General features: G+C 47.7%; 4 protein-coding genes across 4 annotated transcripts; 1 reads left to right on the top strand and 3 right to left on the bottom strand.

Annotated features, from left to right (window-relative positions):
- Positions 1-7453: 7453 nt before the first annotated feature.
- Positions 7454-7876, bottom strand: CCR75_004739 (uncharacterized protein; the record flags this gene model as incomplete). Its single annotated transcript, XM_067962825.1, has 1 exon — positions 7454-7876. One exon carries the CDS (start codon positions 7874-7876, stop codon positions 7454-7456), a length of 423 nt encoding a protein of 140 aa, XP_067823114.1.
- A 716-nt stretch (positions 7877-8592) lies between these two features.
- Positions 8593-10473, bottom strand: CCR75_004738 (uncharacterized protein; the record flags this gene model as incomplete). The annotated part of the gene is made up of 1 exon (XM_067962824.1): positions 8593-10473. The coding sequence occupies one exon, from the start codon at positions 10471-10473 to the stop codon at positions 8593-8595; it is 1881 nt and encodes a 626-aa protein (XP_067823115.1).
- A 93-nt stretch (positions 10474-10566) lies between these two features.
- Positions 10567-11415, bottom strand: CCR75_004737 (uncharacterized protein; the record flags this gene model as incomplete). Its single annotated transcript, XM_067962823.1, has 3 exons — positions 10567-11119; positions 11172-11313; positions 11370-11415. The coding sequence occupies 3 exons, from the start codon at positions 11413-11415 to the stop codon at positions 10915-10917; spliced, it is 393 nt and encodes a 130-aa protein (XP_067823108.1). The 3' UTR covers positions 10567-10914.
- Positions 11416-11598: 183 nt separating this feature from the next.
- CCR75_004736 (uncharacterized protein) lies at positions 11599-15832 on the top strand (the record flags this gene model as incomplete). Its single annotated transcript, XM_067962822.1, has 3 exons — positions 11599-15247; positions 15309-15409; positions 15472-15832. 3 exons carry the CDS (start codon positions 11599-11601, stop codon positions 15682-15684), a joined length of 3963 nt encoding a protein of 1320 aa, XP_067823109.1. The 3' UTR covers positions 15685-15832.
- Between the last annotated feature and the right edge of the window lie 401 nt (positions 15833-16233).

The raw sequence follows: 16233 nt of genomic DNA on the forward strand, positions 1-16233 counted from the left end.
GTCGTTAAGTGTCGACGTCTCCAAATTTTCATCATCATCAATGATGTCGATAGTTCGATCGTCTTCCCTTTTCATTCCCTTCGAAATGGGATGTTCATCAAATGTCACGCTTCTTGAAATCATGATCGAGCCATCATCCGCATTAAATAGTCGGTACGCCTTGTGATCCTTTGCGTAACCAAGAAAATAACACTTTACGCCCGAATCGTCCAGCTTCTTTCGTTTCTCCTTTGTAACATACGCGTAGCATTGCGAACCAAACACGCGCATGTGATCGATGCGCGGCTTTCGCTTGAACAACATCTCTTACGGACTTGATTTCTTGTTCGACGAGTTTGGAACCACGTTCCGAATGTCTGCTGCTGTCATTAAAGCTTCGCACCAGTAAGAAATGTCGAGACCGCTGTCCTTAAGCATGCAGCGCGTCATCTCTACCAGAGTTCGATTCATGCGCTCTGCCATGCCGTTCTGTTCAGGATTGTATTGAACTGTGTACTCTTGCTTGATGAACTTCTCCTTGCAGAAGTTGTTAATTGCCGTGTTCCGGTACTCACCACCGTTGTCACTTTGAATGACCTTGATTTTAGTCCCAGACGCTATCTTGATCTCCCGGTAAAATCTTGTGAACGCGCTCATGACTTCACTCTTCTTTCGCAACGGATAAACCGTCACGTATCGGCTCTTCATCATGATGAAGCTCACAATGTACTTAAAGCCGGATCTTGAAGCTGGAGTGATTGGTCCAAGCACGTCGGAGCATACGATACCGTCAAAACGTGCACTCTCCCTGAGTCCTTTGTCTTCNATGCTTGTCTCTTGGAAGCGCCTTGGTCAATCCGTCCGCGATCATTTCTTCCGTCGGCTTGTACTCCAGCGCAATCACCTCACTTGCCACCTTCTCTCGCAAGAAATGAAACTTAATGTCGATGTGCTTCGTGCGCGAATGGTAGACAGGATTTTTGGCAAGCGCAATACATCCTTGATTGTCTTGAAAAATCGTCGTCGCCGTATCCGTCTTGTACTCCAAGTCCTTTATCAAATTTCGAAGCCAGACTGCCTCTTGAGTTGCGCTATACAGACTCATGTACTCTGCTTCCGTGCTTGATGTCGCAACGGTTGGCTGTCGCTTGGAATTCCATGAGATCGTGCCGCCGTTCAGGAAGAACACGTATCCTGTCGTTGAACGCCGCGTGTCTAAGTCGCCTGCCCAGTTTGCGTCTGCAAATCCAATAAGCTCTCCCTTGTTAACGCCGCTAAACACAATGCCAATATCTTTAGTCGTCTTCAAGTACTTGAGAATTCGCTTGGCTGCTACCCAGTGTGACTTCCCGTAGCGCTCACAGAACTTGGCAACTTCGCTAACCGCATGCGCGATGTCTGGTCGTGTACAAGTCGCTATGTACATTAATGCACCCACCAGTTCGCAATACGGAAATCTCGGTACAAATGCTTCCTCTTCAGGCATCTTCACCAGTTTCGAGTTGTTGTCCGCTGGTGTGTGCACGTCCTTGCAATTCTCGATTCCATACTTTTCCGAGAGTCGCCTGATGTATGCCTTCTGGTTCATCTTGATCAAATGTTCATCGCGCTTGCGGTGAATTTCGATTCCTAAGCAGTACTTGAGATCCCCAAGCTCTTTGATGCTGAACTCTTGCTTAAGCGCACACTTAATGTTCGTAATGTGCTCCTTAGTCTTGCCGAACAGCATTAGGTCGTCCACGTAGATTACAATGATGCTGTATTCGCCACTTGACACTCGAATAAACACACACGGATCTGCTGAAGTGCTTTTGAATCCTTGGTTTTCCAGATGCTGATTTAGTTGGCTGTTTTACTGCCGCGCCGCTTGCTTTGTTCCATACAGCGCTTTTTGCAGCAAACACTTCTTCATCGGATTTTGTTGATCTTCAAAATTGTCGGGTTGGTCCATGTAGATCTCCTCATCAACTCCTCCATACAAGAATGCGGTATCAACATCGACATTTTCTGCCTCCAAGTCTTCAGCTGCTGCAATAGCTAACACCGTATTGATTGATTATTGCCGAGCCACTGGCGCAAAAGTCTCGACGAAGTCGATCCCAGGCCGCTGCGTAAATCCTTTTGCTACTAATCGTGCCTTGAACTTGACAATACTTCCACTTGGATCGCGCTTGATCCGAAATACCCACTTGCAGCCAACAGCCTTCTTGTTCGGTGTCATGTCCACTAACGCCGATGTGCTGTGTTCGTTAAGTGACTGCATCTCACTCTTCATCGCTTCCAGCCACTGCTTCTTGTTCGTACTCTTCAATACTTCTTCGTAGCTTGAAGCTTGTTCTCCATCACAATCTGCAACAAAGCAATAAAACGAGTCTTCACCTTCAAAATCGTCCAAGTTAAAGTGACCGCGACGTAAGTTGGGAAACTCTTGTTCGTAGCGCACCACACCGCGTTTCTTTCGAGTTGGTCGCATCATCCACTCTTCTTCGCCGTCTCTTCCGGGCGTGCTTGATGCTCGAGTGGGAACCTGACCTTGAACACTGGACTCGTTTTGACTACCACGAATCGGATCACGGCAAGCTCGAAGTGGCGGAGTCCGAAGCCTTTCATCATTTGCTGGAACCTCCACACCATTGTCGTTAAGTGTCGACGTCTCCAAATTTTCCTCATCATCAATGATGTCGATAGTTCGATCGTCTTCCCTTTTCATTCCCTTCGAAATGGGATGTTCATCAAATGTCACGCTTCTTGAAATCATGATCGAGCCATCATCCGCGTTAAATAGTCGGTACGCCTTGTGATCCTTTGCGTAACCAAGAAAATAACACTTTACGCCCGAATCGTCCAGCTTCTTTCGTTTCTCCTTTGTAACATACGCGTAGCATTGCGAACCAAACACGCGCATGTGATCGATGCGCGGCTTTCGCTTGAACAACATCTCTTACGGACTTGATTTCTTGTTCGACGAGTTTGGAACCACGTTCCGAATGTCTGCTGCTGTCATTAACGCTTCGCACCAGTAAGACTTGTCGAGACCGCTGTCCTTAAGCATGCAGCGCGTCATCTCTACCAGAGTTCGATTCATGCGCTCTGCCATGCCGTTCTGTTCAGGATTGTATTGAACTGTGTACTCTTGCTTGATGAACTTCTCCTTGCAGAAGTTGTTAATTGCCGTGTTCCGGTACTCACCACCGTTGTCACTTTGAATAATCTTGATTTTAGTCCCAGACGCTATCTTGATCTCCCGGTAAAATCTTGTGAACGCGCTCATGACTTCACTCTTCTTTCGCAACGGATAAACCGTCACGTATCGGCTCTTCATCATGATGAAGCTCACAATGTACTTAAAGCCGGATCTTGAAGCTGGAGTGATTGGTCCAAGCAGGTCGGAGCATACGATACCGTCAAAACGTGCACTCTACCTGAGTCCTTTGTCTTCCTCGCTTGACTTGAATGACTTGCGTACTTGCTTGGACGTTGCGCATACGTCACACACGACGTCGGTCTTCATTTCCGCGCCTTTGATCCTTCCGTCCTTGATCATATCATTAATTGTCCCGTACGATGCGTGACCCAGTCTTCTGTGCCATAGCTCGCTCTCGTACGCGGCTACGTGACACTCCGCACCAGCCTCAACGTTGAGGTACATCAGGAAGCCCTGCTTCCTTCCAGTGGCAACTGGTGTCCCGCCCCACTTCACGACGCACTCGTTGCGCGCGATCTCTACTGTCATTCCTCGCGCTGATGCAGCCGTAAGCGAGAATAAATTCTTTGACAGATCTTCGACATAGAGAGTGTTTTCGAAGCGACCGTCGATCCAATCATGTCCGGTCCAAACGCGCAGCTTCACCGTCCCGTGACCGATGACCTTGAGCTTTACATTACTCTTCGCGCTTGATACACTGCGCGCCTGGCACACTTCCTCATACTTTACAAAAGTTTCCCGGTCCTTGCACATATGTGCAGATGCGCCACTGTCCATAACCCAGCAGTCGCTGACGGACCCTTCGCTAGCATTAAATGCGACGTTGGAGTGTTCGTGTCCTCCTTCTCATGTATCGCTTGGTCCACGACTTGAACGGCAATCCCTAGCATAGTGGCCGACCTTGCCACAGTTATAACACGCTCCTGAAGGTTTTTAGCACGCCGTTCTTGCTGTTTCTTCGGGTGTTGTTTGCCGTTTCTCTTGCTTGTGTAAAGAGCCGTTGCTTCTTCTACACGTGCCGTGTCCTTGTGCCGCAATTCCTCCGCAATCAACTTGCTCACGAGGTCGCTGAAATTAAAACTTTACACCGACATGCGAAACGCCTGCACTAAGCTCTCGTAGCTTGCAGGCAGACTTTTCAGCATCACCGCACATACGTCCTCTTCACTTGGCCCGCAGGTGGCGCTATTCATCTTCATGACTAGGTCTTCAAGCTCTGTCACGTGACCACTGATGCTTGAAGCTGTGTACTTAAACGACGCAAACTTCTCCTTAAGCCAAAGTCGATTCGCCATGTCTTGTGTGCGATGAAACTTCGCCAGCCTTCCCCACGCCTCTCTCGCCGTCGTCGCGTCGATAATGTGCATCAATTGCGCGTCACTCAAATTCAGCGCGATCGCAGCGTGCGCTTGCTGCTCCTTTACAGCACTCGGAGCGTCGACACCTTGGACATGAGGCACATCTTCATCTTGTAGCTCCATAGCACGTAGTTTGAGCCCTCGAAAGGCTCAATCTTTAAGCCGGAGTCGTTGCTTGGGCTCATAACCTGTTGATTTACGTTAACGCTATGAGCTTGAAGATGGGCTTACGGTCGAGATTGCAAACCGGAAAGTAAGTTATATTTTTGAGTTTATCAATCTTACCGTTAACTTTATCCTACCGTTAACTTTATCCTACCGTTTACTTAATCCTTCCGTTAATTCTTTCCTATCGTTCGCTGCGCCCCCTTTCCCAGATATGTGGACTACCATAAAATGGGCGACGTCACTGTCTGGCGGTACAGTGCTGGTGAACCCCAAACACCAGTTCCAGAAGGTTTTACTTTTTGTCGTTACCGGGTATCGAACCGGTGACCAGTGGGTCGCACCGCCATGCCAATCCGACTGAGCCACAACACACGATATCTTCCACACTCAACTTCTCCGTATTATTCTTGTCATTCGATCCCGTATACACGCATATGCATAAAGTGCAACACTTTCGATGAATACATCAATCTTTAACAGCTGCGTGGTCTCTGTAGTCAGACGCCGCTACCACCTCCAGGCGCGACGTGGACGTGTCTTCCTACACCGTAAGTTGGTGTGCGAGTGGGTGACCGAGTTCACGTCGTGCCCTATATACCCCGTTCTCAGTTGCTCATGCTGGTGTGGACGGCAGCGCTGCCCACGAAGCCCCACCCAATCCAGTTACACGATGTGCGAATCACTGCAACTGACATCACGGTATTCGTACACCAGTGCAAACGACTTCGGTGGCTCCTCCTTGCACTCTATTCGGACTTGCAGTTTCGCTTGTCTTTCGGCTTTTGCCGGTACGTTCGCGTTTCACGTTTCTTCGAGATGCGCATCCCAACATCATCTATTGCGTCCGGAGTGGATGCCATGCAGTGGAATAAGAGCGACACTTATTTTTTTGAGTGTGCCCTGCCGGCTCACCTGTGGTCGATCCGATTTCGCGACTGGTCGATTTTTTTACTGCCATGCCATCGTGGCTCGATATTGCTCTTGGGCGACCGCCAGGTCTTACGCTGGCTTGGCAGGAGCATGAAGTTGTTATCCGCGACTTATGGCAGGTCACGCGTTGTGCCACCCTTCACCTGCTGTGGACTGTGCGCAATGACGGCTTGTTTCGCCAGCGTGCGCCCATACCTCTTGGGCCAGCTTTACGTGTCGTCTACACTACATTTGGCGCCCACTTACGAGCTTGTCTACGTCGGCTGTACGGACAGACGCAACGAGCATCGCTACGGACTGTGATGAGCCAGCTTAGACGCTCACGCTCTTTGGGTGCCTTTATGCAAGCCAACCCGGCATTGTTCTCAGTGCGCTCCTTGTAACGCTACCCGTCATAATTTTCGACTTCAAGCCAGCTCTCGAGCTGGTGGACTCAATTGATCCGGCTTCTTTACGGCATCACTCCACGCTTCCGGTGAGATGCTGTAACCATACTTTCAATTTTTCACGGCATTTCGGTGCGGTGGGTTGAAATTAAGTTTCAGAGATCCTCTTTTTCTGCCTATGATGCCTCTGGCGGGTTATCAAACATGAAGGATCCATGCGCGCCATTGGATAGAAACTCTCACTTTTCAGTTTGGTTTATATATAAAGTTCATCTCAGTTCAAGGTACCACTCCGGTGGTTCAGTGGTTAACAACTCAAATTTTAAATGGAAGGTCACCAAATCGATTCCCGGGGCCGACAGAATTGCCAAAAATGACTTAATCAGTATCGGCCAAGACTAGAGGGTCGTCGCCAGGACCCATAAGGGTGACGCGCGGCCCGAGCCTGACATATGATTACGGAGTTGCGGCAATTGTGCGTCAATCGCAAAATTTGTCCAGGGGTAGATCTCCCGCTGGCCGGCCTCAGCAGCTTTGTATAGTGGCTCGAAACGGCTTAGGAATTTTCTGCCGGCCTGACCTTCCCGCTCCTGCGAGAATTTTATACATAGTTTCCCGGATTATCTCCGTTTGCAGGATATCAGCTCTGACAGGTTACTTGGCCCTCAGATTTCAGTCCTCACTTCTCAATTTTCCTGCCCAGCTCAAGTCCAATTCCCAAAACCATCGACCGCCAAGATGGACCACGCAGCCGCTAAGAACCTCCCGATCGCGACCGCCTCGAAGGGGTCTCCATCCCAAAATTCCGACACCAAGACGTCTGGATTGGAGTCGGATAAGACTAGAGACTCGTCGCCAGGGCCTGAAAGGGTGACGGGCGGCCCAAGCCTGACTCTCGATCAAGGCGTCGCGGTTGCGAATCTTCGACACGGGACCGCTTGTGAGGGTAGCGCGACCGCTGGTACGGACGAAGTTGCGTCTAGTACTCCATTTGTGCAGCCCTCCCTTCCAGCCGTGGGATTGCAGACGCCGCAGGTAACGCCCGCGATGCCAGCGGACGTTAATGCGTCTACTCAGCGTTATCATCTTTGGACGAGAATTGCTGCACCTCTTGTCCCAGCCCAGCCTCTCAAGCGAGCGCGTCGAATCTCAGCCATCGCCGAAGTCTTCGAATTTGATGCTATCGACGACCACCGGGGATCTGCCGACTCGTATAAGTACCATGTTCGCTGGTCGGACACTGCTGAGACGTCTTGGGTCCCCCGCCCGCAGCTCATTGATGATGGCAGCCAAGCCTCTCTCGACATCGTGGATCGGTTCCTGACCCAACATCCAGATCGTAATACGACGTATCAAGCATTTGTGGCCCAGGATTGTCGCTCCCTGCTCGCCATGGCAGCCAATGGATAACTCTTGCGTTGCGCATGCTATCCAAATGGCACATGAGTTGCTGGGTCTCGATGAAGCCAGCCGCCATCTCCCAGAAATCTGGCTAGAGTATGTTGACCAAGCCAATCTCCGGCATTGATGTGTCCAGCGGCTTCAACCATGTTGAACAGATAGTTCGATACTGCCGTTATGCCGTCCCCAAGTCTGGGTGGAGCATTCATCTGCCCCAACTTCGTCAAAATCTTTTCGACGGAGATGGGGTGGGCTATTTGGCCATAGCGCGACGGGTACTTCCTCTGCCTAACGTCGTCCTTGGACCAGGTGTTTCCATTGTTGGTGCGTATAAGAAAAATATGCGTGGCCATTGTTTTGCAATGCAAATCAATCCGCTCGGTCCAGTCATCATTCGTAAGAATGGAGCTAACACAGGCTTGGGAGAAAACCGTTGGTTTTCGTACCATTAGTTTTATCAGGCCTATCAAGGTCTTCCTTAGCGAGTAGGTTTTGTTTTCCTCCGCTTTAGCCATTTGGAGTCATAACGACTCATTTTGACAGGCATAGAGAAGTAAATATCGTATTAACAAAATAATACAGATTTCTTGAACTCGGGCACACTGACCATAAACGGTCCACGAAGGCCACAACTTACAAATCAACCAATGCAGCTCTTCCTACGTTTCTACATTACTTCACTGCGCCCGAAACCAGCGTTCAATGCATCAATCGGAATCGCCGCTTTCATGCGGTTTGGGACCGCATTTGGCAATAACGGCGAGCACCACTGGCCGTGAGTGTCAGCGGTGGGATCTGTGCCCACGAGTGCCAACTTAGTGGAGCTTGAGTCTACCCTCTTAGACCACTTGGGCACACTGACCATAAAGGGTCCACGAATGCTTAAATTCACAAACCAAGCAATGCAGCTTGCCCTCCGTTTGCACGTTACCAGAACGGTCATCTGTCCTTTAAATCTTCGATGGAAGAAAACCTTTTTTATCAATTGGTCATCGTCTTTCGCAATTTTTTACCGACCAGAATATGGGGCTATATTTTCTACTGGTTACTTGGTTTTATATTGGAGTTGTCTAACCTGTCGCGTAACGAACTCGCATTGCTTAAAGAGCCAATCTTTCAGTTCGACTGCCATAAAGGCCTTGCCTTAAAACAAAATATAGCCGAGTCATTTGTGCGTGAGCAGGCGAGCTGTGACAACGGATATTGAACCCGCTAAAGTGGCAAGTGCCAAAAGTGTTACCTTATCCTCACGTATATAACAATTCCATTTGTCTGCAAGTCTAGTGATGACTGTCGATACTGACTCGATGGGTTCTTTTTGCGAAGACTCATCGGCAACCATCACCATCGTTTGAGAGACCGAGCCGCAATCAACGTCACTGTTCTTACCGTTGCCATTAATCGAGCAGCACGATCTACCATCATTACCACAGCTTTCATTGACTAAGTCATCATATTCTCCTTTGGAAGTGTGAACGTGGTTGTTGCTCAAATTTGTCTTTGTCATCAATCCAGAACGTACTACAGCCGATAAATAGCTAGCTTCAGTACAAATCTGCTTGCGAATGGCAGCAGCCGCATCGTTAACAGAATGAGTCCGTGAGAGTACTTTTCCAATAACGTGAAATCGTGCGGCAGTGAGAACGTGCACTTCTGCCGTGCACCCAATTAGGGAGTCATCGCGAGAAAAGAGCACTTTAGTATAATTTTTAGTGTGTGCAACCGTATATTTTTTGTCATCCGAGACCTCCGTGTTCACCCATACTTTGAATGTACGGCCCACCATATGACTATAAGGGTCAAACGTCTCAAACAGCTTTGTCAGTCTGCGACTGCGATCCTTGACAACTTGCGTCGGAACACGTTTCATTTTGGCAGCTGGTGTCCCCGGACGAGGATAAAACTGAGAAATGTTCATAATGTGAAAGCGGTACTTCTCTACAAGCTCCATTGTCTCATCAAACTGTGCTTCTGTTTCGGTTGGAAAGCCACAGATAATGTCTGTCGCAAGCGTAAGATCCGGCACTTTGGCGAGCAATTCGTCCGCAACGCGACGAAACTCGGCTGTTGTGTACTCGCGTTTCATCGCCAGCAACACTTCATCACTGCCAGATTGGACGGGCACGTGGAGGAATGAGTATACTCGATCGTGATTCAGCACTTGAGCGATTGAATTGAGATGGTTAAGGATATACGGTGGGTTTGTCATGCCCAAACGAAGCATTACCCCGTCCGGCACAACTTGCAGCAATTTGTGCAGGAGCGTCGGGAGATCGGTTCCGATATCGATGCCATACGCTCCTGTATCTTCACTTGACAGCCAAATTTCCGTTACCCCTTCATTTATGACCGCGTCTGCTCTAGCAACGATCGCTTCTGGCGTATAGCTTCCCAATTTACCTCGAGCGTGACGCGTCTTGCAGTAAGTGCACGCGCCAAGACAACCCGTGCTCAATGGGATGATTTCCACCATAGGATTCTTTCGAATCTTAGGTAAATCAAGCTCTGGGAGGCGGTTCTTGGCCAATAGACGCACTGTGTGGCCCTTTAGCGTCTCCTCTACGACTTCCACAACGCGGTCTACCTGTTGGATGCCTACAATGCTAACATCCTCAAGGCCCTTTATATAGCGATCTGCCTGGGGCACACAACCAGCGACGACGACGGCTTTTTTTTGCTTGCGGCCCTTGACGACAAGATGCATGAAGGCGGCCTGAGATGGGTCCTTGACTGTGCAGCTGTTCAGTAACCAGAGCTGCGCTGTATCTGGATCTTCCGTGAAGCGATAGCCGTAACTGGCTAGTACCCCTTGCATGTACTCTGAGTCACTGACGTTGTGCGAGCAGCCGTACGTCTTCATCCAGATGAGCTGCGTGCCGGGTACACTTGTTTCCAAGTCGCCGCATGACGACATGTTGCTTACCGTGCGATTGCTCGTACTTGATCTTTCTATAAAGGTTGGCTTAGGTGCTACCATAGCTAAGCGCAAGAAGCGCACATCCGCGCGCCCCACCTCGTCGCCGACCATGTCCTCGATGTCGTCCATGGTGCAAGCACTATATGTGGTTGCGACGGTGATGATTTGTTAATTCCTATTATCGACTTGCGGAGGGTGTTCGATTTTACTGGGCATTATTTTTAATACTGACAAAAGCAAATGGGCATCATGGTGCAAAAATTGATCAAGAATACGACGACAAGCTCATTGTACCAGAATTGATACTCGAGCTTCATAAATGAATTTGACGATCTAAATATTGTTGAAACCGAATCAATTATCTGAAACATTCACAACTTGTGTGGACTTTACGTGTGTGACGAGTATGACGCCATAGCGAGTCGTAGGCATTTGTTTCTAGCGTGAAAGCAAGTTGTTAGCATTTTTATTCAGCCTTTGTGTCAAGAATGCTACTTAGTCATTTATGGTATTGAAGACAGCGTCAGCGTCAGGCTTTTACACTTTGTGACATTACTAATACGTTTCTTTTTATACATATAGCTCTGCAGATAACTTAAGCCCCAGAAACTCGCGCACGTGGTCATCGTCAACGATACCTGGAATCTGCAGCAATCGATCCAGAAAACATCGTAACAACTCCCTACGTCTGGATAAAAAGTCTGGGTTTAAATCTCGACAACAGTACGTTTTTGGCGGCAGTTTAGGAAGTCGATTGCCTGCTTTATAGCACACACTGTCGAATTAACAAGTTAGAAATAAATTCGGCTCCAATCAATGCTCCATACCTTGCATGTAATCCATCAAACTCACTAAAGCGACGAAGCACCTTCCAATTGCGCCGTCCATTCTGGATTTGTAATTCGTACTGGGCGTACTTCTTCTCTTTGACTAAATGCTTAATGATGGCCACTGTGAAGTAATCTGGACCTGTAACATCACGTCAACGTTATGACGTTACAAGCTAATTACTCACTAGTGCGCACCGTAGCGAAGGGACCAAGCATCCTCAGGCAGGTACACAAGCGACATACCGATATCTCACCTTGATATCATCTGATTCCATCGATTTTTTTCTGATTCAGATAAAATCGCCAATCAAAACCTTTCAAAATGTGTCCAGCCAATCACAACAGCGTTGTGATGTCGGAGATGGAAGTCGAAGGACCGTGAAGAAGGCAGCGCACCTCTACGTATTTTGCTGTTGCAGGCGCAATGCAGGTTTATGTACGCTTGCACAATGCAAGGGATGAGTACAAATGGTCACGTGGTTGCGTGATACGTCGTCTTGAAAGGGACGCTTCGAAAGTTCTTGTGCAGCTCGAGAATCGCGACATTACTGTTGAAGTGGACGAGGCTCAAGATGTTCGCATGGTCAACGAGTTGGCGACCGCTGAAACGCTCGCAGAAGTAGAAAATCTGGAAACGCTGACGCATTTGCATGAACCTGCGTTTGTGGATTATTTGGCGCAACGCTATAGCGTCGACCAAGTCTATTGCAGATCTGGGGCTGTTCTTATCGCAGTGAACCCATTTAAAGACATTGCGGATCTGTATAATCTACGAAAATTTGAGGAGCATATTACAAAGTGGACTGCACTCCGACCTCATGTCTTTTCGATTGCCGAAAGAGCCTATCGATCGTTGTGGCGGACTCTGCATGAGCCTGGTGAGAGCAAGAAGAATCAGACGATTCTCGTGAGTGGCGAAAGTGGATCAGGCAAGACCGAAACCACGAAATTTATTATGAAATACTTAGCAGAAAGCAGCCGATACTCGAATGCAGTAAATAGCGGCAGTACGAAGAATCGCGTCACTGGTAGAGAGCTTTTAAGTGCCAATCCAATCTTGGAGTCATTTGGCAACGCGAAGACATTGCGGAATAATAATAGTAGCCGTTTTGGTAAATATGTGCGCATGTTTTTCGAGACTTTAGATGAAAAGGCATCATTAGGAATTGCAGGGACTTCTGTGGAAACGTATCTATTGGAAAAAGTGCGTGTGGTGCATCAGAATCTCGGAGAGCGTAATTTTCACGTCTTTTATGAGCTCTTAGCAGGCGCAAGTGATGATTTGAAGAATAAGGTACAGCTACTAGACCTGACAGCCCATGACTTTCACTATTTGAACGGAGGACAGAAGTATCAGAGAAATGATGGCGTTCGTGACGACAAGCAATTCCATCTGGTGTTGCAGTCCATGCAAGTTTTAGGCTTTGCCGATGTTGAGCAAGACGCGATCTGGAAAGTTTTAAGTGCGCTACTACATCTTGGAAATGTGGGCTTTGTAGCCTCGAGTGAAGACGAGAAGGAACAAGAGCACGGGGCTGCATCGGCGCCGTGTCACTTGGCTTCGATCTCACCATCTTCTCTTTCAGTGCAGAAGCATTTTGATATAGTCTTACAGCTTTTATCTGTGGATCAAGACAAATTGATATTAGCTTTCACAACGCGGAAAATAAGTGTGGGTGGCGAGATTTATCATGCTAACCTGAGTCACACACAGTGTGTGGATGCCCGAGATGCCATGGCTCGCACGCTATATGCTTCGATATTCCTTTTTCTCGTCTCGAAAGTCAATTCGATGTCATCTATGATTCAGCAGCCGATTGCTTCGTCAACCCGAACAAACAATAAGAGTACACCACCGTGCATTGCTGTTCTAGATATTTTTGGGTTTGAAGAGTTTGACATCAATCAATTTGAACAATTTTGTATTAATTACGCAAACGAAAAGCTGCAGTATCAATTTCTTCAGGATATTTTGTTGACGGAGCAGCAAGCGCATATTGAAGAGGGAATCAAGTGGAATGCTGTAGAATACGAAGACAATTCAATGTGTTTGGAGTTAATTGAACAGCGCTTTGGTGGCATTTTCTCTCTTCTAGACGAAGAGTGTGTAGTTCCGAAAGGAAGCGATGCTGGATTTGCGCGAAAACTCTATCAACGCCTCCAAGATCACTGTAGTTTTAGTGCCACTCGAACGGAGCAAGCCGACTTTGCGTTTCAGGTGCACCACTATGCGGGCCATGTGCGCTATCAGACAGAAGGCTTTTGTGAAAAGAACAAGGATCAGTCCAATGCAGAGCTATATGATGTTCTCGGTCAAACAAGAGACTCGCATTTACGCGAGCTGTTTATTTTCTTTAGAACGAGTGAGTCAGTAGAGTCGCAGCTAGGGCCGCCAAAGCTAAGGCGGCGATCTTCTGCACTCGCTGCTGTCGGTATCGGCTCTCAGTTTAAGCAGCAACTTGCAAGTCTGCTGGAAGTTGTACAGCAGACACAAAGACACTATATTCGTTGCATCAAGCCAAATGATGAGGGTGCAAGCGGTCAGTTTGATCGAGCCAAGGTATCGAGCCAATTGCGTTACGGCGGTGTTTTGAAAGCGGTGGAGATCATGCGCCAATCATTCCCCGTTCGTATGAATCATTCTAATTTTATAAGGCAGTATCATCGGCTGGTGGCGACAAAGTCTAGCTTTGAGGCAAAGCTTGATACAAAGAGTAAGGCTGCAGATCTTATCAATGCGCTTAAAGTTGACCAAGTTGAGCTTGGGGAAACTCGAGTATTCATGCGTCAGCAAGCCTTTGACCAGCTTGAAAAGCGAAGAGAATGTGTTGTTCGAGAATCGGCACTGAAACTTCAAAGCTTGTGGCGGTGTAGACAACAGCGCTGTAGGTTTGTTCGGTGGTTGGAGTTGTGTAGGCGTATACAAATGCGATGGAAGGCCATTTTCGAAAAAAAACGACGCATTGCTCAACGCAATAACGCAGCTCAAGTGGTGCAAGTTTTCATGCGCTCTTGGGTGCAGTCGATAAAATGTCGTCGTCTTCAAAGTGCGGTGATAATTCAACGTTTGTTTCGAAGGTGGTTGCGATCAAGATTCGCATCTTCCGTAGCGACAAGAGTAGCTTCCAGAACTTTGCGGCATGATGATAAATTTGAAGACCGAGTGGGTTATAGTGGTCGAGAAAGTGAGCTTACGATTGAAACAGTGGGGGAAGAGGATGTATTTTCCACCGCTACCGCTTCGGTAGGAACAAGTGCGTACTCGGACGATCTTGAGCACTCACCACTGGATGCCTTGCGATTTCGTAGACGTATGCGCGACTTGGATGAACGTAGAGATGATGAAAATGCGATGTTACAAAAGGCATTACATGAGGTTGAGCGATTCCGTCGAAGAGCTGAAGCCGCTGAAGCTGCGTTGTCGCATCTTGCTAGTCAAGATCTTGATTTAGATGCCAGTGGAGGGATGTCCATAATTACGACCAGAACTGCGTCGAATGTCGGTGGACAGCTCGGATTTTCTTATCATGGCCATGGACCAAGTTACTATCTTCCATTGAATACGCCAAACCTTAGAACCGATCGATACGGAAACACTCTATTGCACCAGGCTGTCGAACGAGGCAATGTCGAGTTCGTTTGCGCGATTTTGGTTGATGAAAGAAGTGGCGCGCTTGGAATGTTGCAGCAAGCTGAGACGCAGCGGGGGTTCTCGCCACTACACCTTGCGATTCGAAGTGGTAATTTTGAAATGGTAAGCCTATTTTTTCGCCCAGAGGTGCTTCCTCGACTTGACTTGAGCTTTAGTGATCGTGATGGGAATACGGCGTTGCACTTGGCCACTCAGTTGGAGGTGAAGTTTGCATCGCGCGTGCTTGAGTTGCTTCTTTGCTTTGGAGCGGATTCAAATGCAGTAAATTTCTTGAAACAAACTCCGTTGCACCTCTGTTCGATGATTAAGCGCAGTGAATCGGCATCATGTTTTATCATGGAGACGCTTTTAAGACACAAGGCGGACCCGCAGAAAGTTGATTTTCTCAAGCGCTCGCCACTTCACTATTGCATGGGGAGAGGTCAGTATTTACTAAAGCGAACGAATATGTTGTGTACTAAACGGATGTGATTTCGTTGCAGATATGATGGACGAAGCCATACTTCTAGTAAAGCACGGAGCGGACCTGAATATACCCGACGTGGATGGTATGCGCGTGGTATCGAATTTTAAGGCTATTGAAGTAAGTAAAGTCAATTGGTGTTTGCTTGATTTGTGTATTTACTGATGCTGTTGTCTCCTTAGCTCTTGCGGCATTTGCGCGTGACGCCGTCGTGGATCCCGGATACCGATGTTACTAATTGCATGGTCTGCTTGCAGCCTTTTCCTTTCTTTTTCTCTGGCAAGGGTCATTGCCTTCGATGCGGCCGAGTTTGCTGTTCAGACTGCGCGCCTTCAAGTCCTTCATGGAATGGCCGCTATTGTTTCGACTGTAAACACTACGCGCACTACTCGTGACAAGTTTATCGTTTACTTCAACTTTTCAGTTAAATGTTAAGGTTCAAATATCAGGGTTTTGAAGACTACCACTAAATTTAATGTCATTCGGTAATTTTGCGTCACAAAGCAAATCCAATGGTTTTTTTCTCATGACGCTAGAAATTAAAATTATAGGAGCATTTTCTCTTTCAAGTCTACTTTCGTTTTCATCACACCTTTTTTAAAAGTTTTTTTCAGCATTACAAGTGCGGATATAGGAAGGCCAATTTAACTCCATATATGATGTAGCGGAGCTACCTCGCTCTTAAAGTCAGAGGAAGAATTTCAGACTCAGAGAGTCGCTTAATTCTATCAAACTAATGGTTTAACAACTTAAAGAGTCGTACAAGCTATTAAAGCTTAAGGAATCCTAGTTCAAGGGATTCTGGGGATCGTAGAACCAAGTGGCAACTAGCGCCCAAGAGGATATACTTTAGAAAGGCTTCTATCTCTTACAGATCAATGCGCAAGCCTTAGGAAGGCACTTAACGCTTTAAGATCAAAAGAAGAACTGAACTTTATTTATTT

Source organism: Bremia lactucae, linkage group LG1, assembly GCF_004359215.1.
Source record: "Bremia lactucae strain SF5 linkage group LG1, whole genome shotgun sequence".
NCBI classification, from domain to species: domain Eukaryota; phylum Oomycota; class Peronosporomycetes; order Peronosporales; family Peronosporaceae; genus Bremia; species Bremia lactucae.